General features: G+C 38.9%; 1 protein-coding gene across 18 annotated transcripts in view; it reads left to right on the top strand.

Moving 5' to 3' along the window:
- The window catches only part of Slc8a1 (solute carrier family 8 member A1), a 370,110-nt gene that overhangs the window by 297,711 nt on the left and 47,513 nt on the right, over positions 1–24,886 (top strand). For all 18 annotated transcript variants that reach the window (XM_063254738.1, XM_063254289.1, XM_063256541.1 and 15 more), the window contains 2 exon segments: positions 2,214–2,344; positions 5,998–6,097. In XM_063254738.1, coding sequence (XP_063110808.1) covers positions 2,214–2,344; positions 5,998–6,097 — 231 coding nt within the window.

Below are 24,886 nucleotides of genomic sequence, written 5' to 3' on the forward strand. Positions count from 1 at the left end.
TCATTCTATGTACCTAAATTGTACCAATAAACTTAATTAAGTTTAAGATAATAAAATAAAATAGAACAGAATAAAATAAAATAAAAGTAGTAAAGCAAATATTAGAGGCAGGCTATAAATTTAAGGTCATCAAACTGAGCATCTATTCTTGATTAGAAAGACTGAAGTATTACAGAGAAACAAAGCCTTCACCCATTGATTGTTTTTATTTATAATCATGTACCTTTACTGAATACGATGCTCCAAAACCATTTCATTTTGTGAAGTGCTGCCAAAAAGTCTTACCACATCACTTTTCAAACTTCTCTATTTTTCTATTTCAAAGCAACTTTCATATATAAGTAAATTACAGAAAAGTGGCCATAAGAAAAAGTCTCTCTAAATTACTATAAATTTCAAATAGATATCCAATTCATAATAGTTTTTCTTCTGGGAAAATAATGCTTATTCAACATAAATGTTCAAGATATCATATTTGCCAAAATTTTGAACAAAAATAGCCATATTACCTGCACTTATAAATACTACAAATAGCATTAACATGGATTTAATGATCAGAAAGCAGTAGGTATCAAAAAATAATTGACCTTTGGATAAATTGGACCTCACTGTTTTAGTTAATGTCCTAGACTGACACACATAATTTCACAAGTCCTAGGGACTCCACCTAGAACCCTTTACCTTTCCTTGAGTCCTACCTTCCCAGTTCTACTTTTGAAAAAATTACCACTTTAGTGATTTGCCTGTCTTTTGTCTCTGTTAATATTCTATAGCTCCTGAACAGTCTGAAATCATTTATTTTTAGTCTTCATCTAATTTCTTTGATCTTCTGTAATCACTGGACATAGGAAAGCCAATTTTAAGATATTCTTTTAAGAAGAAATTATTTGATACATACTAAAAAGGTAATCAAAATGCTACATTGTGCTTTTGCCCTCCGTTAGTTTTGATACTAAAATACATATGCTCACAGTACTCTTGCAAATCTGCTCCCTGATCTCTCAGTAAGCAAATGGCCTAGGAACTATTTGCTGCATCTATTGCTGGGGAAACAAATGCACCTCCCACAGAAGGGTCTTTTGGCAGAGGGGACACCATAGGTCTCCAGAGGGAAGGGGAGGTCTGACGGGTCTGGTCCCCTGAAGAAACTGATGTGATGTCTCAAATGGAGAAGTCATTCTGGGTAAGAAGTCTCATCCCTTTAGATTGCTTGTGTTTTCTATATCATCATCTCACTCGCTAGAGGTGAGGTTCATTTCTACTTATCACTGAATGTAGGAAGTAGCTTGTCTTGGTCTAGAGCCCTGGGCCAGAAGGATCAAGGTGACTTCAGAGCTGTCATGTATCCTCCACATCTTCAGGGCCTTTTCAAGCTGCAGTTTATCCTAATGACCTTCATGCAGAGAGAGTCAACTCTCTGTGAGCTTTCCCTTATCAGTGGACTCTTGGGTCCATTAACATGTTCTCAACAGCCACTAGCCTCTAGTAAACAACATGTTGGCTCTGAAACTAATCATGTTCACATAGTGGATGAGTATTAACTTCCCAGAGGCCTCAGCCGCAGCCTCCCTGTTTACCATGAACACAGTCAAGGTTTTCCTAACACATTTCGGCTCTGAACCAGAAACAGGAAGCCCTAGAGCCCAGGTATCTCATGAAACCATGGAGTAAGTGTTTTACCACTTAATTTCTAACAAGTACTTTTGGCAAGTGACAAAATAAATCAGAATTTTGTTTCCATCCTCTCTTTGGACCTGAGTCAGCTTCTGTTGACTCTAGAAAATGGTTAAGAGGATGCCAAACTTTTACATCCCTCAGGGTCTCTCACAGACTTTTAATTATGTCTCCCTTTGGTGCAGTTATGAAGGAACAGGTACAAAGAAGCAGCTGAACATTGCAGGGAACACACACAAAGAGACAGCAGCACAAACTTGTGGGCTGGGTCCTTCTCAGTGACAGCCCTACGAGTACTCTTGCTTCTCTGTACTTTTTTGCATCAGTTTAGGCAATATGGCCTTATAATTGTCTCCTATTGTAATGTTATGTTTTCCAGTTTGTTTACAACCTGTCCAATTCCCCCCTTCACTGTCTTGCCCAAAGACTATTAGTAGGCCATTAGAGGTGCTCTCTCCCTTGGTTCTCTCATAGCAAGATCAAAGGATTGTCAAATGAAAAAGAGCACATTGTTCACTCTCTTGCCTTCCCTTCTTCAGACGAATATGATGACAAACAGCCGTTAACCAGCAAAGAGGAAGAAGAGAGACGCATTGCAGAGCTGGGGCGCCCCATCCTGGGAGAGCACACCAAGCTGGAAGTGATCATTGAGGAGTCCTATGAGTTCAAGGTATGCCAGGAACACAGTCCATCTGGGAGGCTTGCTCGCCTGGGGCCAGCTGTTCAGTGTCGGCATCTCCACCTCAAAGGAGAGGGAGATGTCATTCTAGATGTAACTGGTGTATTCTTTGAGAGGCATACAGAGTCACAGTGGAGTTACAGAGTTAGAAAAGAATAAAGGAATCTTGTAAACCAGACAAGGTAAGAGCCAGGACCTGGCAAGGGGACCCATCGCTGCACAGGGTCAGAGACACCCCAAAGGGAAAGCTTTGTCTAAAGAAATAACAAAAGGACACAAATGTGGGTTTCAAATGATTGTTATGTGGAGGAAACCAAAGTCCATTTGCAAAAGCAACAAATCTTTCAGAAGCAAAGCTTTCACGCTACTGAAAAATCAGGAGGCTTTTGTTCTGAGAGGAAGGCAGCAGTATCTCTGTGGAGCATCCTATCAGCAAATTTTCATTTCTAGCTAGTCGCTCCCTTCAGATCTGAGACCATTTTCGCCACCATATCAAAAGTACAGTGTCTGCATTAGAGTTCAAAGTTTCTACATGATGAAATTCATTCTTTCAGAAGTTAAGTATAAGGCTTGGAATGAGCATAAAACTTTGAGTTGAAACTTCTTGTCAATCCTTGGCTGCTCCCTTCCACCCCACCCCACCCTCCACTCCTTCTTAACATCTGACAAGAGTCAATAGAGCCGCACTTCAGTTCCACAGTGCTGTCTGAGTAGGTGCATAACCTCTCTTGATTTCAAGAGAGCCCAAAGCAGAGCAATATTTTCCCTACTTATTTTCAGAGGCAAACTCTTAAAATGAAGATTCCAAAAGTGAGAGTCAGCCACCAATTTAGGACCCTCTGTATTTTATCTAGTGCTTCATTACAGTGGTTTCTTATCCTTGCACTGGGTCCACTGATTCATTTTTAAATTTAGCTTGCATGTTGAAATGCTCTATAGGTGACCGCTGAAAAGAAAGTTGTCTTTTCAACTAAAGTAGCATTTTTAAAAGATAAAAACACAATCTTTCTCCTCTAGCAGATATGTTTTCTTTCACTCATTCCTGTAGGCCAAGGGGGACAGGGCAAACAGAACAAATCCTTTCTAGGCAGAACTCGACCATCAGAGCCGTTTTGAGACCTGAAATGTGGTTTGTTGTACACACATGAATGACACAAACACAAATTCCCCACAGCAGAGATTCTATGGATTGGTATTTCTGCAGCAAGCTTGCCCCCTACTCCTCCCGGAATTCTCATGGGAACTGTGTATTTTCTCTCCTATGGGACACCCCTCAACCTTCCTTCCAACCTCGCAACCCTTCCTTCCAAATATCCATGGTGGTAAAAGCAATTACAATGACTTTGTTCAGTAAGTATGTGTTAGGGAAGCCTTCCAGTTCAAAAGCCTTCGGTAGCTACCACTCCAATGATCTGAGCGCTGGAAGTTCGCCCCAGTCTTCCTACATAAATCCAGTTTTTAAGTATACTTAGCCTCCTAGAATTTCTTCTGTAGATAATTTCCTCTCATTGCTTCCACTTAACATAGTTACCATTAACCTCTGGGGTATTTTGGGGGCATATTTTTTTAAGTGTCCTCAATAAACAATTTTGATATTATATTTTCAATTAAGAAGTTTTCTTTTTTACAACATATTTAAAGAAATTGTCCAAACTGCTGAGGATTGAACTGGAAACCCAAATCACAGTGACCCCTCACAAATTCCCTCTGATTGACCCAGAGTTCTTGCTCACCAGGCTGTGACTGTGTCCCTAAATTTATTGACACAATTGCTGAGGGTAAGGTTTTCACAGTCTCTTGAAATCCAGTGCAGTGAAAAGCTGATCGCTAGCATTTAAGAACCCTTCAGGTAAATGTAGAAGGTGATGTCAAAGTTCAGTGTCTGAACTTCAAATTCATCTTTGTTCATTCCCGTTTGTCCCATAGGTCAAGGAAAAATATATATATATGCAAGCAAATTAACCCCTAGCAGTAACCTTGGTAATACTATTACCCTCCAGGATTAAAATGAAATAAAAATTTAAATGTTATCGTAGGCTTTATGTAAATGTTTATTTTAACTTAAAAATTTGTTCTTTAAAAAAAATTTGTTGTTTAGCACATGTTTCTTATGGAAGTCTGTGTCTTACTGTAAGAGCTGTTTATCTGTTCAACTGTTTATTTCCCAGATGATAAGATTCTGTACTTATAGAAGTACTCCTTTGGAGACAGCTTCCTCAAGTTAGTAAAAAGCAAGGTCACTGTTGTTACACAGGATACAGCACTTTGAATTGGCATCAAATAAGATGTTCCAAGTGGGTGCTGAGATGTGGCTTAGTTGAGAGAGAAAAGACAGATGCTTGTTGTGTGGTTCATGTTATTCTGCCCAACAGCCGTTACCAGGGGCACCCACAGTTCTAAGCACAAGGCTAGAATCTGATAGCTCACCACCCAAAGGACATACAATTTAGACAAGAATAACATTGCAAATACAGAGTGAGCCAGTTAAAGATGAACCCTTTCATGTTTCTTATCCCCTCAATGTTTCAAGTCAGTTCCAATGACTCTTCTTGAATTAACATGCTTGATACTAAAAATTGGCTTCAACTTCTCATACAAACCCCTCAGATCATATCTTCTCCCTGTTAGCTGACAAAATGCTTTCCCTCGAACCATAGTCAGTTCAGGTACACTGCATGAAACATACAGATTCTTACCTAAGACAAATAATACATGTTTTCTGCCTCTTTGCAATTAGAGGAAATTGGAAGATGCTCTGACAGTAAGTGTGGGTGTTTGTTAGCCTATTCATTGTAGTAGTTTCTCTTGTAAGAGCAGCCTCAGTACCCTGGAAATGACCCTTCTCCCCATAGTTGCCATGATTTGTGGTGGTGCTGTGAATGCATTTGCTTACTTAGTCTTCTTGTGAATGCTTGGCTGGTCCTGTTATTACATTAACTGAATTTAGAAACCCAGAGAGAATTAATTGTACAAAACTAAGTGCTTAAAAAGTTCAAAGAAAAGAGACATACAGTACACTGCTAATAAAGCAGAGAAATGCAGTGCAAGGGTATTAGCAATATGCCCTAACCCATAAGAAGTGACCTTTGCTTTTTTTTGCCTTTTTTATCTTGTTTGCAACAGGAATGAGGTGACAATAGAAATTTCTAATATTCATCATAAAACTATGGATGATTATGCAGCAGGCAACCTTAAGACTCTGCTACCTGGATGCATATTACTGATAAACAAAAGAACAGTTTCAAAATCTGTCGCTCCTTTCTGGTTGCTCACAGGGCCTGTATTCATTCATTTGCAGACACTGCCCTAGAGATGAGGCCAGTAGAGAAACAAGTTTACAAAGCATTCAGGGAATGGATGGGCCTTTGAACAGCTGCTCTTCTAAACACTGAGGCTATTCTTCATTGGCCATTAGTCAGTGAAGAACGCTTGTGTTGCTGCAAAGAAGTTTCCATTTCAGAATGTTTCCAAAAACCATGCTTGTTTGCATAATTGTAATAATGTTTGATGTCAGTGCTGTTGTTCTGAGCCTAACATCTGCTAGACTTTACGTAACTCTGAGATTTCCAAATCAACAAGGTCTTAGATTTTCCCCAGGCCTTCACAAGTTTAGCAATTACTGCTATTCTTTTCCTCCTTTCTAGAGTACAGTGGACAAACTCATTAAAAAGACAAACCTGGCCCTCGTGGTGGGTACCAACAGCTGGAGAGAACAGTTCATTGAGGCTATCACTGTCAGTGCTGGTGAGTACCTTTCTCTGCACATATAAGTTAAAATTTGCTATTTTCTTATTTTGGCCTCTTGTTTGTCTTATTTTTTCACTTGGTCTACAACAAAGCATCAAAGAGTGTAAAATTCAGAGAAATGCATGTATTGACAAATCCTTCCATGTATGCACGTTTTACAGATTAAATTAGACTGTCTAAATGAGGCAAATGTCTTCAAACATGCCGTTCTTCTCCATGTGCACTACGTCATTCTCTCTGAAAATAGATAAGATAAATTTAAAGTCTTTTGTGTCTTTAGTTCACTGATAGCCAATTATGGGACTTCATCTGGAAGATTCCCTGAAAACAGCATAAAGTGGTCAAGAGAAAGTCAGAAAGAAAGGAGTAAGATACTAAGAGGAAAAGGAAAATATTAAGGCTTTCCCCACCACCATCTGCATCATTTTATACTCTTTTCAACAGCGTTTAACAAAATACACATTTGCACTCATTCTGGAAGTGCAAATAGAAGCACATCCTGTTTCATTCTGTGCAAGCTATGTGCAGAGTTTTGTTTAGGAAAATCCTGCATAATGAAGTGTTTTTCAAACTAAGGGAGTCAGAGACTTGAGAAAATTGCATACAGACAGAAGTGTCCCTTTCCGGTATTGTCAAACCTTGTCCTCTTCCTGGGTGTTATATAAAGTCAGAGGGACATCCCCCTTGAAGATTCAAGAAAGTAACACCACCCCTTGGAATTCTTCTTGTTTTCCAGTTCTTTTGCCCTTCCACACTTTTTTTTCTCTTTAAAGATCCCCACAGGTCTTTATTCTACTGCTGTAGCTAATAAACAAAGACAGTGTTTTCTAAATAGTGATTCCAAGCTGTGAAATACGGAATGGGCCATTGGGTCATGACTTCTAACATAGCCTCCCGTTTCCAATCTGCCACAGAATCATTTGACAGATCTTCCAAGTGATGTGAGAACAGAGGGTGGTAAAAAAAAAATCATGGCCCTGTTTATTATTAGTACTGTTTATAATCACTCTGCAGTTTTTTGCAATTGAGTATACATTGGGAATTTATAAGCATTTAATGGTAGATAACTGCTTTGCAGAGTGGATTATTAATTTATACTTAAGATCAATAGGAGGTGGAAGCTCCTGTTTTCAGCTTAATTTTTTCTGTAAGTCTAAGTTTAATATCTGAGGTGCGAACTCGCCTCTCTTCACAGCAAGAACTAAACGGGCAAAACTGCTGATGAGGCCAATATTTAAAAGAACATTAAAAATAAGTTGTTTTATGGGCTTTGACATATTATGATTAGAACAGTGAAGGAAATGCAAGCCTTTTAATGAAGGATTCCTAACAGTTTTCAGGTTTCCTTTAACTGTACCTACATAAACATTTATAGAATGGCCATGTACCGTGGTCATCGTTCATTAGTTTTCTATGTGTCCATCTTGTTCCTGGTGTCTGGGATATGACAGCAAATGATATAGACAAATAAATGCACTTGCATTCTCATGGCCAAGACAGAAAATAAGAAAAACAAGTGAAAGTAAATTGTCAGATTGCTTTGGAGAAGAATGAGGCTGAAAGTGAGTGTAGACAGAAAGTATGTGTAGGCACTGTCATTTTAATTTGGGTGGCCACAATGACACCAACAATACACACTTTTTAAAAAACAAACGCAATTCGCTGTTCTAACCGTTGAATGATTTTGTGTAGTTGGTGCATTCACACATATTTGTAACTCCCAGGACCATGCCAAATACTTTATGGCCATACTATGGCAAGGAAAAGGGAAGCTTTAAACACTGGGTGAGGTTATGTCACCATCAAAGCCAAAGTCGTGCATTTGAGTCTGATTAGCGTAACTGTATAGAGAAACATTTACAAAGATGTTAGTACTTCTCTGGAAGATGGACTTCTGTTTGCAGGCACTAAAATAGTTGCAATCACCTCTGTTTCGTGGACAGAGGCTGGCCTTGTCATGCTTCCTGGAGCCACAGTGTCATCCTTCTATAATGGGCCTCACTCCTGCCCAGTCTTTTAAAGAACCATTAAGGAAGGAAGTGCTAAACCTATCAAACATGCTTGTTTATTATACAGTACATTGTATTTTATGTTTTTAAATGACTATGTAGTAATAAGACTTACTGTTTTGAAATTTGCAAGTGTCTGGGTAAACTGACCTTATTTACAATGTTGGGACACAAAATATCAGAAAAAAAAAAAAAAACTGAATTACATTCAACTACATAAAAGATAACTTTTTAAAAGCCCAATGCTTGCTATTATACTTAAATGTAAGTGTCTAAAGAATGTTAATATTCTTAGGTTGTGAAACACACACTAAAAATTTTGAGGCAGCATTTATTGAAGACAGACTTTTACTGGATTTTAAGATTTCATGGCTAAATGGTTGAGAATTAGAAAGATTTGCTTTATTAAAAAATATTAAATTGTTTTTGAAGGGCTCTACTGAGATTTTCTTCCTAAGCAATTTTCTGAACAAAATTGAGTCTATATATCTTGCTAAACAAAAATAATAATTTTGTAAATAAGATTTTACCTTTCTTTCTTATTAACTATATTCAAGCTAGTTTCAAGGCAACCCCCAAGCAATTTTACCACTTGCTCTTCTTGAATTTTATAGCTCAGTATCTGAACCTCCAAGGACCATAATGTTTCTGAAAACCAAGTTTTATGGTTCAATATTTAAAGAGTTAAAGGACTCACGAGATTTTAGAGATAGGAAGGATTTAAGCAATCATGTCCCAGAGATTCTCTTTCTGTTGCTTCCCAGGTTGAATACCAGGGGCAGTGCAGTTGTAGCAATTAAACGGCTGTCAAAACTTGCAAGGCAAGTCCAGTACCACCAGCCGCTTTTATGATATGTCAGAATGTGCATTTCTTAATAAAGCTGAGTCTCACTGCCTCTCTAGTTTGAGTTTTCCCCAGTTCTTTCTTTTTTCTAATATCTACCCAGGGCAGAACGGGTGGGCTGTCCTTAAGAAATAAGGTGCTAGCTGGGATACAAGGTAAAATAGTTGCATCACAGCAGAGAGAAAACATTACCTGGGTGAAGAAAGTCAATTGCACAACCACCATGTGTGTGGTTGCCTTGGGCTGAGGCAAGGTTAAAGAATGAATGATAGCAAGGCTAGCTTGTAGACAAATGGGGTTTGTGTCCTAGCATTCCAGAAACTCTTGATTTTAGTGTGGACAGATTACTTAACCTCAGAAATCTGTTTCCTCCTATGTAAAGGGGAGATAAATATATCTTGCTGTTGGGGTTACTATAATAATTAAAACAGTGCACATTTCACAAGAACCAATTCTACGTTTGGCAATCTAAATTGGTTGTTTAGAAGACAAATCTTGTATATTGAAGATTCTACTATGACATGCAATTAAATTTATATAAATGCAGTTAATTTAACTTAATTATTAAGTACTAGAGCTAAAAACACACTGGTTGACCTTTTGTTATTTGGTGTTGCATATGCTGTTTCATAGATAAGCATGCATACTAAGATTCAGAAAAAAAAAAAAAAAACGTAACTTGCTCAGAAAACTGCTTTGGGGCAGTTCTAGCGTACATATCAATCCAGGATTCTCTCCAGTGTGAGGCGTGAACTTGCTTGCTGTACTTAAGTCCTGAGAACATGGAAAAGCATGTAGAACATACACCCAGATACACATGCACATACATACATATGTGCAAACCCCCCAAACACACGGAAGGTCACATACAAATATAAATATATACTTTCACGTACATACATGAGCATATTGAGACACATACACAAAACACACATGCACAGAGACATGCATTTACACCATCTATGGCATGTATTTGTGTAGATATTTAAGCTACAGCTCTACGCTCAACATATAAAAGATACTAAATTTGTTGTTTTTTACAGCCCAGTTTATGACTCTTTGGGGAGGATGCTTGTTAATTTTGAAGAACAAAGAGAAATGTTTGTTTTCTTACCTTTTGCTACCTTATTATTTGTGACATTATTTAAAGAAAGTCAGAACACTACTGTTTCTTTTACCTGATAATTTTTAAAACCCACCAACAGAGATTTTTCTGAAATCTCTTCACTTTTGACATAGATTTTGTATATCTTAGACAATGAAGGAAAACAAATCTAATCTCCTCCTCCCCAACACACACACACACACACACACACACACAATCCTCTTTGTAGTCTGGTTGTGTCTTTGCATGTCTTAAAGTTCTTCTGAACTTTAGTTTTATCATCACTGGATTGGACAAGACTAGCCCTAAGATACCACTCAGTATTAAAGTATTGGAGCTCTTTCAGTAAAGCTGGTATAGACCCAGGATCCCTAATGATATGCATTACTGCACACATAATTTGAGCAACGGCCCACCAACATGCCTTGCCTAAATTGAATGTTCTGAAAGCTAACATGTTCTCCATTATCTGTTCTCCTAAAATCAAATCATAGAGGAGACTGTCAAAGGCAAGCCTCGAAATAAAAAAAAAAAAACTGAAAATACTAAGTCATGATGATGATGATGTTAATGCAAAACTGCCTAGTTTTCTTCCAGTTCCATAACTGGAACTCAGAAATGCCAATGAAACGTTCTGCAGTACAAGAGGAGGCATTCAGCATGAGGCCAGATGGGACAGGTAGCTAACTGTGTGTCACAGTGAATTACAGTGACCAAACTGCAGCTAAATGAAGAAATGAGAGGCTGGGGCTGGGGATTTAGCTCAGCGGCATAAGCACCTGTCTTCCACAAGACCAAGACTTTGTATACACTTTTTCTGTTCTTCATAGCTGTAGGCTGAGGTTTACAATTGAGATTTCTGAGCTGCAACGTGGTTACATCATTTGTTGAAGTTCACACAACTAGCCACTGGGCCAGCTGGAATATACAGCCTCATTTAGGTGAATCTAGAGCCAGTAAGCTCTCAGCTTTTCCCCAGGTGTCTCTTCTACAATTTCAGTGAAAGTCATAAGTGGGTGCATGTCAAATGAGTTACTGTCGGACAATGGTGGGGAATCTACAGCACATGCATTTTTATTTGTTTTTCTTTTAAGAAGAAAGATGCTAACATATGAGTTGTTTTTCTAAACTGAAACCTCAGTATTCAGTTTTAATTGCAGTGTTGGCATTTGTTACAAATAAGTGGGTTTGGGGTAGAAGTTTGGGAACTCATGGCTAACAGATTCACCATCATAATAGGAGAAAAGGGATTTGACCATGAACCTTTTAATCTTGGATATACACAGTGAGAATAAGGGTTTGGAAAGTAATGTGCAAGGCTGGTACAGAGATATCGAAGGACCAGAAAGAGCAATCAATCCTCAAAACTGGATAGGGTCAGTCACTGAGTGTCCTAGACAGTACACATTTAACCCCATCATGAAGAATCCAGAATCTGGACTTACAGCATTTTTGTAACTTTAGAACTATGCTTATATCTGCTTTAGAAGGTTTATTAGGTCTTCTGAACTAAAGACATAATGAGGGCCCACCTTTTCTCCAGCCACTTGGTCTTTTGTAATTAGTCATCCAGATAGCTTTCTTCAAGCCTACAGTCATTGGCACGCTGGAAAAAAACTGCACAGCAATGACTTGGAACTCTGATAGGAAGTGTGAACTGCAGAGCTTTCATCCGCAGCTCTCATTCCTTCTTGCAATGCACAGCTGAGATATTCACACTCTTCGCAACACAGAGTGCAGTGCATATGAGTAATTTAATTTTTTTAAAACTATTATTGGAGTCTTGGCTTCTCTGGAGACTTGAATTCAGAAAGTCAAAGAGCCACCAAGAAGCTGTATGGCTTTGCAACAGTCCTCTAACCTTCCATATGGATTGAGAAGGTTAGAATGGATGGCCTTATGAGTTGTCTTTGTGACATACAAATATGGAAGGAAAGATACAATAAAACTAAATAGGCCATTAAAGGACACTTCATTTCAGCAACAAAATGTCAGCTTGCATAGCATTACCCTTATAATTGGGAGGGTTTAATTTGAACCAAGAAGAATACCTGCATTAAAGTAAGTGCTACATAAATTGTGTAATTTCACCCAATTGGCAAAAGCTCATTTAAGACACTTAATTTGCCTGTTTTCACTGCCATCATGCCACTGTATTTGATCTAGAAAAATAATTCATATAAATTCATACATATTGTCACATATACACATATAGTGTTTCAAAAAGAGTTTGAAACTTAAGTAATCCTAGAATTATAAAGCCATATGTGTGATGTGTAGACATGCTTATGTATACATTTCTAAGTAAAGCATTCATTTGTATGTGCAACTGGAATGTGCAGATACATACCTGAAATCATATTTTCTGTTGGTGCTCTAAGTGCCATTTTACTATTATGTAGTGCGTGATTATGTATGATTTTAACTGACAAAAAGAGAGAAAGCACAGAACATGCATAAGAGAAAAGAGCGGTAGAGCTATTTTAGGGCCGTCCTAGAAGGCAGACAGAGCAAAGAGAGGACACCTATCAGTTTTAAAATGTCAGTGGTAGCAGGATAAAATGTTGAATCAGCTCATTTTACCTTCCAGATTCAGAATGAGGAAAGCCAGTTACTCAAGATGGGGAGTAAAGACAGGAGGCAGGAGAAAAAGCAATTATTTTCTTGCCTTCGGATATGGTTTAGTTGATATTTCTGAAAAAATATTGACTCGGTGGACCGCTTTTCACTTAAATTGCTTATTACAAAAAGCTTGAGGAAAATGCCGTACTGAAGAGCTCCAGAATGATTCAGCACTCTTATTTGTAAGACTAAAGTCACGTCTCTAATGCAGCTTTTGTCTGAAGAGGCAGCAGTTCAGCTCTGCAAACAATGCACCATCACTGGATCCAGTATCTCCGTTGCTGGCATAGCTACTGCTATGTGATTGCAGTTTTAGTCATTGCTTACCAGCCCGTGCTCCAGACATGGGGGACTTCTCATCCCAGGCAGGAGCCTCTGTGCACTGTTTTTGGTTCATGAGACATTTCAGCATAATCCAAAATGGAAAGAAGAATAAACAAAGTCCACACACACACACATACCATAGGCAAAGAGGAGCCACAAGAAAATAACTTGCAGCATTAATTCTCGCTGTTCTCAGCCTGCTTTGTTGATACAGACCTTGTCGTCCCAACTCCTGCCAAGAGAAACCACTTTCCCGAATCAACAGTCCACCTCTCCCCTAGCACCTCCCCTGCCTTGCCAGGTGTTACATCTTATGTCCTTGTGAAGCATCAAAGATCAGAATATCATCCCAGCGCTGGAAAGGAGCTTATGGATCAGCTTCCCTCCCCTCCCCCATCCTCCCCCTACCAGTCTCCTCCCCCTACCAGTCTCCTCCCCCTTCCCCTCCCTCTCTGCTTTTTATTTGCCCTCTCCCTCTCTCCATAACCATTTCTCCCTTTCTCCTTCTTTCCATTTTCTTCTCCTTCTTTCTCTTGTCCAAATAAATAAAACTCTAGAACCAAATAGCGATGGCAAAAGCTCCTCCAAGATCACACAGGGCTTTTTTAAGGCGCAAGGCTCTTACTACACCATACATCGGTGCCCCCAATTTTCTTTTGCAATTGTAGAACTGGTGCCTTAGCCCCAAAACATTCTGTGTCTGCCTCCTGAGGTTACCTAACAACCCATGGGCTTTTTAGTGCTATAATGCCTTAGGATTATTACCCAAAGCAAATGCTGAAACTTTCAGTGACCAACGGCTTAGCAGCATTTAAAGAGTGAAAGGCATCACGATAGGCAGATAGTTGCTTCATGTTCACACAGCCTCCAGGCAGTCCTGTGTAGCACATATTCCCAAACCCACTTGTGAAATGGAGACACAGAAATTCAGAGGCACATCCCTAACAGGAGTTTAGATGCCTCTTTCCAGCTTACCACACCTGTGTGTCCTGGGGTTTGAAGTCTGCAAGCACAGACTGACTTCTAGCTTCTCTCTCTGGGGCGCAGCTGTTTCCTAGACAGAGAGTGTTTTCTTTCCTGTCCTGTCTGGCTGCTTCTCCTCACTACAGTCTAAGATCACAGATCCCCTCTGCAAAAGGGCTTTTCACGGCCCTCAGGCTTCTTTATTGAATTACCTGACCTCATCATCTTCCTAGTCAAAAATCAGTATTTGAAATCTGTATGTGTATTTACTTGTTTGGCTCACTATTTCCCTTGCCAGAATGCAAGTTTCATGAGATCCAGTACCTTATCTGTCTATATTTTCAATGCCAAGAACTTTGCCAGTCACACACAATAATGATACATAGTTACTGAGGAAGGGAGTGATAGTAACAAATTCACTCCTTTAACCAATCCGTTCCAGGTTAGAGGTTCCCTCCTGGACTTGTAGTAAGAAACAGTGACTTGAAATATTTTAGAGTTCAGACCTACAAACAGTAGAATTTTCTCCATGCCTTGACCAAATAAAGAAACAGGCCACAGAAATATAGATGGGGGAAGGATAAAGATACTTGTCAGATTGCTTATATAAAAGGAAAGCATCACGATTGGATGCTGGCTTATTTATGGGAGACTAGAAAGCCAAAGCAGCCAGATAACATTATCAGCACATGCATTAGTCAACTAGCCCTTAAAGAAAATGTTTGTGTACACCAAAGGAAAGAAGGAGCTCTGTCTGAATTTTATTAATTAGCTAATACTCACCACCACCAAACTATTTACTCTATATAACATACAACTTTTTTTTTTTTTTTTTTTTTTTTTTTTGTCTTTTTTGAGATGGGGTCTCACTATGCAGTTCTTGCTGGCCTTGAGCTCACTTTGTAGCCCAGGCTGGTCTCGAACTCGCAATGATCCTCCCACCTCAGCCTCCTGAGTGCTGGGATTACAGGTGTGAGACCATACAACTCTTTTTATAATCTCATTTATTTTTTCAATAGCACAAAAGCGAAAGTTGTGGCCATAGCCATTTTTAAAGATTAAGAAACTAGGGGCTGGGGATTTAGCTCAGCGGCATGAGAGCCTGCCTTGCAAGCAGGCAGTCATGAGTTTGATCCCTGGTACCAATAAAAATGAAACAAACAAACAAACAAACAAAAAAAGATTAAGAAACTAAGACACAAAGAGAATCTGTGAGGTACACCGAAGCCAATACATCACGTGAGCCTCCTTTATTGTCAGTTGAAAGTCTGTGTTTACTGAGATCTCATTGAAAATCACAGCGGAGAGAAGGAAATAGGAGCCAGCAGATGGGAGTGCTGAGCAACTGCAATCATTTTGTGTTGTGCAAACCAGGACCATGATCAGAATCTTAGATACCAGTCCTGTGTCACCGCTTTGACAATCAATTAACTCACTGAACTCCAGGTACAAACAAAATCTCTTTAGGTGATCCCGAGCTCAGGAAAACAAGTCGCAGGAGAAAGGCTGAAATCTTTCCCACTTGCTACGCAGCAAGAAAGATGTTTGCCACCAAAATGAGAAGAATCCCACTCCCTGTCAGGGCGAATACAAATTACTCATAGAAGATTTGCTGTAGGATGTAAAGGATATTAGATTTTGAGAAATAATGAGCAATTCAATATTTTATAAGTTATATCCCATACAGAGGGTTCATTTAAGAAGCAGAGGTACTTCTCAGTTACGCATTTCAGAAAACAGTGCCAAATGAGCTTAGATTTTATCTGATGACTCTGCTATACAAACTATACTAAACACTAAAACTAGAAGTTTTTCTGCATGAAAACAGTTTACCAAGTCATGGTACTGAGGTGAGGAAAGAGATTCACAACTCCTAACCGGGTCTCTTAAGTTCTCTGAGCATTGATTCTTGTCTCCAATGGAGGGCATAATACCTCCATTACCAGATTCTTGGGAAGGTGAAGATTAAATGGGTTGTACACATTTGCTCGTAGGCGGGAAAGTGCCAAGTAAGGAACTTCAATCCACAGCTTAATCACTGCAGCATTTTAAGAGAGGCCAAGCAGCCTTCTGCTGTTCTGCATTTGGCACATATCTATCTGTAGATGGATTTTAACATTTTCCTAGGATATAACATTTGTGTGTTTGTTGAAAATTACAGGGTTATGGCTTCCCAAATATCTCCTCCAAGGCTCAGCGTCTCACACTGCAGGAGGCTAATTTAGACACTGCTGCTGGTATTTACAAAGTGTTTTTATAGCCCTCAGGCCAGTCTTAGAGCCTAGTGTGCCCACAACTACCCACTGTAACTAAACCATCCAAACCAGCAGGATGTATCTATATTTGCTCAGTACCAGTTCTTGTCAAAGGCTTATTTCTTAGGTTCTCAAGTCCGCAGGAACTATGTTCCTCTATTGCAGAAGCCTAGATTTCCGTCAGTCCTACAATTAATAAAGGATCAGAGACTGCCAAATGTCAAGATTCTTACCCTGAAAGAGTGTTATTTTGAAAAAGCCAAGCTTGAGGCAAAAACACACACGAGTAATTATGTCAAGCTATAATCCTTTAAAAATGCTTCACACAGAATTCTTTTTTAAAAAGGTACAAAAGTAGTCAATTTTCAGCTCTGCACAGATTCATTTTGCTAATAAGCAGACTTGCATTAAGTTGGAACTCCTTAGCGGATCCATTTTTCATTTTGACAGTGGCTACATTTGCTGAGAAATCTTTGTGTCACATCAGAGCTGTGTTAATGGTCCTAACAAGGGCCCTCCATGGCCTAAGCTGGTAAGCATTCTGCTCTCCATAGAAACTTTCACCTAGAGGTTCATTTTTCTCAAACAGGGTTAAGAGTGACATGCTGAAAGTGAGATGCCTCCTTGGATCCATTTGTAGTATTGTCGCATGTCACGTGGCAGTCCTCTAATCCCAGAAGCTAGCACTTGTTCCCTGAAGCAGGATAGCCCACAGTGTTCCAAGCTACAACTGTAATTTGAACTCAAATTTCATGACAATGATATTAATACCTAATGCATTCATAATAGAAGACACAATAGATGACAAAAGTAACCTTTGAAAACTGGTGATTAGTGGGGTTCTAGGGAGACTAATGGGTTTTCTAGAAATAAACTAAATAGTATTATATACATGCAAGAGTAATGTATACATTGTGGATGTGGGCTGTCAACACTAATTCTAGTCTTCATTAGTTAAAAAAGATCTTTCAGTGTAACAAAATGCTTTTACTCAAGTGTGGGGTTCCATGCAGCTAAGAACAAGGTTAACACCCTTCCAAGGACCCCTCCGAAGGACCTTTTTTCCCTCAAACCAAACACATTTTGAAGAGTATCAGGGGGGCAAATTCTCAGAAGAAGTTGGTGTGACATCAAAATACAGAGAATTTTTGTAATGATGAAATTTTACATGGGCGAAAAAAGACATTTAAAAAGCATTATAAGTATAGATGAGAAAGACTGTCTATTTGTGTCCCCCCAAAACCCATCATAGTATTGCATGTAATGGAAGCCATGACTTAGCATTGCTTTTAAACAGAGAGTTGTTTTTTAAGTGACAAAGAAGCTTGGTGTATACCAAGAATATACAGTGTAGCTGTGGGGACCTCAGTGTATATGTTACTGAAAGTGAACATGCCCAGGATGAGAAAGTGACAGACTTCCCTATTGCAGGTGAGGTAAGTGCCTCTTAAAGTCTGAGCATCATGTTTTAAAAAATGAGAGTATGGCTCATCTGCAGCATACTCAGAGGACCAGGAACCTGAGTGTAGACCAAAAGTGATTTGAAAGTAGCTAGTTTCACATGCCTGTAAGTTAGCCATGCAGGACAGGGCTGCATTTAGTATGCATAGCCTAGGCTCAGAGGGTAGGATCTATATGTGAGAGAATCACAGCAAGTTGAATGACAGCCAGGTCTGCTAAAATATGGTGGCTTAGTCACGTTCTCATTAAGGGCCACAATGCCTGACGCACACAGTTTAAAGGAGGAGAGATTTATTTTGGTTTGTTCAGTCCATGGTCAGTTGGCTGTAAGACAGAAACAGCATGGTGGGGGGTGCTGAAAATGGCGGCGAGCTAGGGGATCGAGCTAAGAGTCTCTCCAGAGAATTCAAACTCAAAGCTAAAAAAAGACAGCATGGAGAGGACCAGACAAATCGATAGCGACTCTTATTAACCAAGACAGTACAGCTGGAGGATTTAAAGTCGTGCTGAGACCGGAGGCTGCAAATCCCGCGCCCTTAAATCAACAAACAGACTCGTGGACCCAGCACGAAAAGCTGAGTTGCTTTTGGGGACCGCGGGAAACTGAGACCCAGATCCAGACTCCAAGTAGCAGCCAGTTCTGCACCGCTGCACCAGAGCGGATGTACAAAGCTCTGGCGTTTCAAACCTAAACGGTGCACAGAAATCTGACCGGTCAGCGCTGAGCCGCGAGTGGGGGAAAAGTGGACAGCTTGGTGTGCAGCGGTCCCAGAACGAGGACTTGCACCGGACTCTGGTGAGTACAGAAAACCCCGAGGCTGCTGGGTTTGGCCAGAGAACAGCTGGCCCGCCACCACGGGGAAATCAATAACACAGAGTCTGGTGCAGACATATTAGCCTGGCGGCAGAAACCGCAGCTTGGTGACATCACCAGGTCCCCCTGTAGGGAGGGCTGGTGGAAGACATCTTGAGTCCTGGCAGAGCCTGATTACTTGCTGGCTTCAGCTCCACACAGAGAACTTAGTGGGAGCCATCTTGGTTGTGGGCAGATCTGCTTTTCTGGTGCTCCTATCACAGAGAGGTTTGGAAGAGAACGGCTGGGACCTGGGCAGAATCCTGTGCCATTACTCAGCTGCTTCTGATTCAAAGAGAACTGGCAGGAGCTACTGGGGCTAAACCAAGCCTCTGCTTGGGGCCCAATAAGCAGATACAAAATAGTCACAACTCAGTGACAACCAGAAAGTACAGCCTAATTTATGAACTAACTGACACAGAGGCTAGAGACTAGACTGTACCGCCCCTACATCCCAGCCTACCCCAGATAACAGCAAATTGGGGAGGACAGCAAAAACTCAAGCCAGCACGCTTCTGAAAGGCCCTAAGCAATTCGGAGAGGGCCAGAGAACTCCAGGACAGTCTGAAAGAAACCAGAAACATGACAAGAGATAAAACTAATGATATAGGCAATTCTATTAGAGATAGCGGGAGGCATTATGGTAACCATTGTTGATCACCTTGTATTATGTTTTTACATTATCTATTATGTCCACCCTTTTGACTTGACCGATTCTGTTCTGTTATGTCACATTTGGTTTTACTCTCTTCCAAAAAAGCAATAAGAACCGTGGGAGCAATGAAACCCAAAATGTGTAATAGTCATTGTACAAAAGAGAGGAAAAGAAAGTGCTCTAAACTATATAACTGCATGTATATTTAAGTGTATAAGATAGAATATGATATCACAGAGTTTTATTGGATCATTGAACAGAACTGTTTGCAGTATCATTGTTGGAATGTCCACTTTACAAGCTTTAATTTTGTGACTTGAACAATTATTTCTAAGATGACAATATGTAATCCATTAACTAGTGATTTCCTACTGTTCATTTTTTTCTGTAAATCTGTATAACTTGTACCCTTTCTCTGCTTTTTTTTCTTTTCTCCTTAAATAAAATTAAAAAATAAAAATAAAGATATCACAGATAATGATACTGAAAAAAAAAATCATATTACGGAGCTTTTGTTCAGCCATAGAGCAGAATGGTTTGTAGGGTCATTTTTTTGAATGTCATTCTATATACTTTAATTCTATAACCTGAGCAGCCATTTCGAAGATGACAATTTGTAACTTATCAACTGGCAATTTCTTACCTTTTGTTTGTCTGTAATTTAGTATTATTTCTACCCTTTTTTTTTAATCTCCATGTATTTTTTTTTTCGTTTCCTTTTCTTTAAATAAAAAAAAAAAAGAAACAGCATGGTGGAGGGGGTGTCAGAATAAAGCTGTTCAACCAATGACAGGAAGTAGAGAGAGAAGGTAGGAGCAGGAGATGAGAATCCATCCTTCCAGATCACACCACAGTGACTAATCTCCAACCAAACCTGTGTCCTCACTGCAAGTCAGCTCTGAACTCATCAGTGGGTTTATCTGTTGAGTTCTGCACCCCTTGATCCAAGCACCTTCCAAATGCATGAGACTTTTAGGGGATGTTTTCAATCCAAATCATTACACATGGACTATGAGAACATGAGCTGTCCAATAGATGAGACTCTCAGATATGACCCAAGCAATCTTTGGCAGAGATTTTAAAGGAATTACTATTAAACTGGTATAGGGATCAGCTTTATTTTGCTGGGACAGAATCATGACATATGCAATGTAAAGGAGGAAGGTTTAATTTGGTTCATAGTTTCAGAGGTTGCAGTGGCGGGTGAGCTGACTGTGAGGCAGAAACCTCAAGCAGAAAGACAGGGTAGAACAAACCTCTTGGCATGTGAAAAGCAGAGAGGGGAGCGAGAGAGGAGGAAGGGGCCAGAGACAAGATACCCCCTTCTCAGGCAAGCCCCTCGTGACTGCTTTCTACAGCTAGGCCTTACCTCAGAGCCGTCTATTCAGCTAGTGAATTTATAATGGATTAACCCCTCAAAATCCAGTCACCTTTCTGGACCCCGCCTTGGATAATGGCTACATTAGGATTTCAAGTCCTCCATATATTAGTCTTTGGGAAACACTTCATGTTTAAATCAGAACCAGGAATTGAACTCAGAAAACTCTCAAACTTTCTTAAAGCTTTAATTTCAAAAATTTTCTAAAATTTACATTTCAGAAGCAAATGCCTACAAGCTTCTCCTGTATTTTGGCAACTTAGGGATAGAGGTATTCGAGCAAATTGTTTTGAGATATCCTGATAGGGAAGCATCTTTCTTTGTAGACACAGAAGGCAATTTGTTGACATCATCTACTTTGCCTCAGAGAATATGTGAGTGCTTTTTTATCAATGATCAAGTCATAGGAGAATATTTGGCACAATTCTCCAAAACTCAGAAGAAATAAACTTTTACTGGAATGAATGTTTGGTTAACTAAATTTAGTACCATACAGAAACCATTAAGGGTCAGAAAAGGTGGTAATTATTTTCCCACTAAAAATAGCTTACAAACACACAAAAAGAGAAAAAAGATATTTTAGGTCATTATTTGAGAAATACCATAAAGACAGCTGGGTTTAACCCAAACCTTATATAGTGAACATATATGCACATGTGCTCATATAATTGTGCATACAGAGATACAAGAAAGTAGCAAAACAGAAATTCATCAAATGAATCACAGCTCTCATTTTTTTTCTCAAAATAAGAAGTGAATTGACTATTTGCTAAAGTTTATTTTATTGTTTACATTTTATCTTTCTTTCTGAACCTGTGACAATAAACAGAAATGAAAATGGTAGAATAGGAGTATACCAATAAGCTTGTTTCTGAGATACAATAAACAACACTCATAACATAAAGACAGAGAGGCTTAATTTGACTGGGGGTTTCAAGGGATTCCATCCATAGCCAGCTGCTGTAAGGCAAGAACATCATGGTGGAGGGGCTTGGCAAAGGAAAGCTACTATATCCTGGTGGCTGGGAAGCAGAGTAGAGGACCAAGATCAAGAGAGGAAGGGGTCAAGGACCATACATAGCATCCAAAGTCATGCCTCCGTGACCCACTGCTACACAACAATTTAGCTTACCCACCACTTGAGTAGAACTTGATTTGTAATTACTGCTTATGAAGCTGCAAAAAGGGGGGAGAATGATAAAGGAGAGTCTACTGATTATTGAGAAGGTTTATGTTTCCCAACGTGCTTTACATTACACATATGTATGATTTAAGACAGTTTTTCAAATTCTGGAGTAGGAAGCTGAACATAAATCAAGAGGTTTTATTTGAACTTTATGGTAGTGCTTTGGCAGCTAGAAGTGGAAATAAGGACTTATCATCTCCAAAGGTTCTAAAATGTTTATGACCATGATGCCTTCTAATTTACTTTGACTATCTTGTTGTCTTGTTTACTTAGTCCCCAAGGACTTGAGAAAGAGCCTATCAATGACTCTGCCAAAGACAATAATAAACATGTCCAAATATTAGTATACGATTATTACTGAGGGTGTATCAATGTTTTGTTTTCCTAGGAAAAGGTAGGATTGTATCTATACAGAATGAGGCATTAGAAGAACTAAAGGACTCTGTGATAGATACTAAATCATCCAGTTAGCTTCATGTTTAGCAGAATATTGCCTTAGCCTCTTAGATCAGATCTGACTTACTGAGTATTGATTATGTCAGACAGTGACTGAAATTCTCCAAACTTTAGGTTCTTTGTGTGGACAGTGAGTTTAATAATGCCTGCCATATAGAACTATTGTAAGGATGAAATAGGATCTGGTATTTATAAGAACGCCCCTGGATGCCTGTCACTCTGTACATAACCCATTTCCTTCCCTTCGTTTCTTTTCTTTCTTTTTTCTTTTCTTTTCTAAAAATTAAGCAGCTAAGGGAAATCGTAGCAATCATAGTTCACTCAAGCAGAACACAGATCCAGTGGAATGAGGGTACTTGGGTCACATTGATTTACTGCCTTCCTTCCAACAAGTAACAATAATGGATTATGACACATCTGTGTTGTAAATGGATTTATGGTTTACAAAGAGCTTGGACATTTTCTTTGCTGGTCCTTGCAACAGCTCTGTGATGTGCGAGTTTGGAGACTCATTTGACAGACGTGGAATTGAAGTTCACAAGTTTAAATGTCTTCCCCCAAAACAAGCTTTATGAATTAGAAATTGACTTTTAAGGCTTCTGACCCAAGTGTTAACTACACCCTGGCAGCTTACTTGTAAGATTCTCAAAGTTCTCACTGAGGTCAAACCCTGTGCATTCAGGGAGGGATGTTAACAAACACCTGTGTACTTTACATGATATGTTATCCACGGGCTCTAACAGGTATGTTCTCTGTGGGTTGTTTTTCATGCTTCATTGTGCCGTGTTCTCACACTCCAGAGCAGGATCTAGGATATTGAGAGATGAAGCGAATTTCTTTCCAATATCTTCACTTTTAATGATTTGACTTTATTTTGGTGTTTTTTGTTATATTTAAGAAATTCAAAATATATAAAGAGAGCCATTTGAAAGCCGATGGGAGGGATTATTCCACTATAACTTCTTTATCTTTCCATTAGTAGCATCCTTAAAGCTGAAAAGAAGGATTCTGAGAAAAGAGGGATTTACTGGGGATCTTCTCAAAGCAACCTCTCTGTTTCTTTGCTAGCAGAAAGGAAGAACTTGAAAGGTTGTGTAGCTTCTCATAACCCTGAGCTGGTAACATGCAGAAATGGCAGGTGGCTGTCACTTTGGTTGTCACATAAAATATATTCCCAGTGTTTGGAAAATTTTATTTGGTTTGTGTTTTTTTATGTTTTGTTTTATATTTCAAATGTTTCACTGCCCTTTGCAAAAAAGCAATCTTTAAAGTAGTCAGACAGATGGTGACAGAAGATTACAATATTCCTTTATCCATCGTCTAAGGCAGGGTAATTGTGCATTATGCATGGCAAGGAGTGGTCATTTTTAGTATTTAAATGGAATCTCAGTTAAAGATTAAAATCTATGAAGTTCAGTGAGATTCCCAAGAAAGAGGGTGGAAACCACTTCTACTTTTAAATCCCATAAAATTCCAGACTGACACATTAAAACTTTTAAGATTTTTGGAAATACCAGAAAACCTACTAAAGGGACCCTCCAACACACACACACACACACACACACACACACACACACACACACACACACTCCTTTTGCATTAACAGATCGTGATGTTTCAAAAGATAAGATTAAATTTTGTTTTTAAAAACTTAGAAAGTATCTTAACACAGCAGGTTGACTAAACAATTGAATAACGATGGAGAAACACAGTAGCAGGCATTAATGGAGGAAACTGAGAGCAGCTACCATGCTAATCTTTACCTGGAAACACCCTCAGAACTTCATGGAGATGATGCGATTATCCCCCTGCACCTCCCTCAAGGGAAAGGTGTTATTATTTCCATATTGAAAACAAATATAATATCTACTCTTGATTTCTAAGTGTCATTTCTTCTGAGGAGCTTCATTATTTGTTTTCTTGTTCATCTCCAGAATATAACTGTCACCCAAAATTAAGTAATTTTGCCGTCAGAGGCACAATGATCTGTTTCTGTGAATGATTGATTAAAAGTCAGTGTTTTCAAAGCACTTTAATCAGATACCCAGAGATATTATAAAATGTTCACAAACACAAAAATGTAAAAGGATCAGTTGCAAAATAAATATAATTAGAAACTCTAGTGCTTTTTTGAGCTTCTTGGGTGTATGTTACATCTTTTAGAATAGAAAATGGAAAACAACAGAGAAACATTAACAGTTTTCTGCCCTCCTTCAAATAAGCCCCCAAAACTGTAGCTCTTACAGAAATTATACCTGTAGCTAGAGTATAGGATTAAGTGAAGCTAAAGCATAGAAAAATGGAAAGAAAAGCCAAAGAATGGCAGAGAAGAAAAGAAGAAAAGACAGAAGCAAAGATTTTGAAAACTTGCATAGTAAAAAATGATAAATATTCTAACTGATAAAATCTTGGGGGTTTTTGTTACAGGAATTAAATTCTAATTCATAATATTTAAATCAAATTAAATATATTTATGACTTTAACTATTTCTCATTTTTATTGTGCAAATTTTATTATGCAAAGAGAAGGAGATGATGGAAACACTGAATAGATACTGTACTCCTATTTTTTAATTAATTATGTTTTTACTTGGTGCATAGTAAGTGTACATACTTAAGGGGTACAGGATGAAATTTGGGTCTGTATGTTCTAAATTTAAATGTCATGATATAGGT

Source organism: Cavia porcellus, unplaced genomic scaffold (assembly GCF_034190915.1).
Source record: "Cavia porcellus strain 051 isolate PalLab524CR breed Dunkin Hartley unplaced genomic scaffold, mCavPor4.1 scaffold_1, whole genome shotgun sequence".
NCBI lineage: Eukaryota > Metazoa > Chordata > Mammalia > Rodentia > Caviidae > Cavia > Cavia porcellus.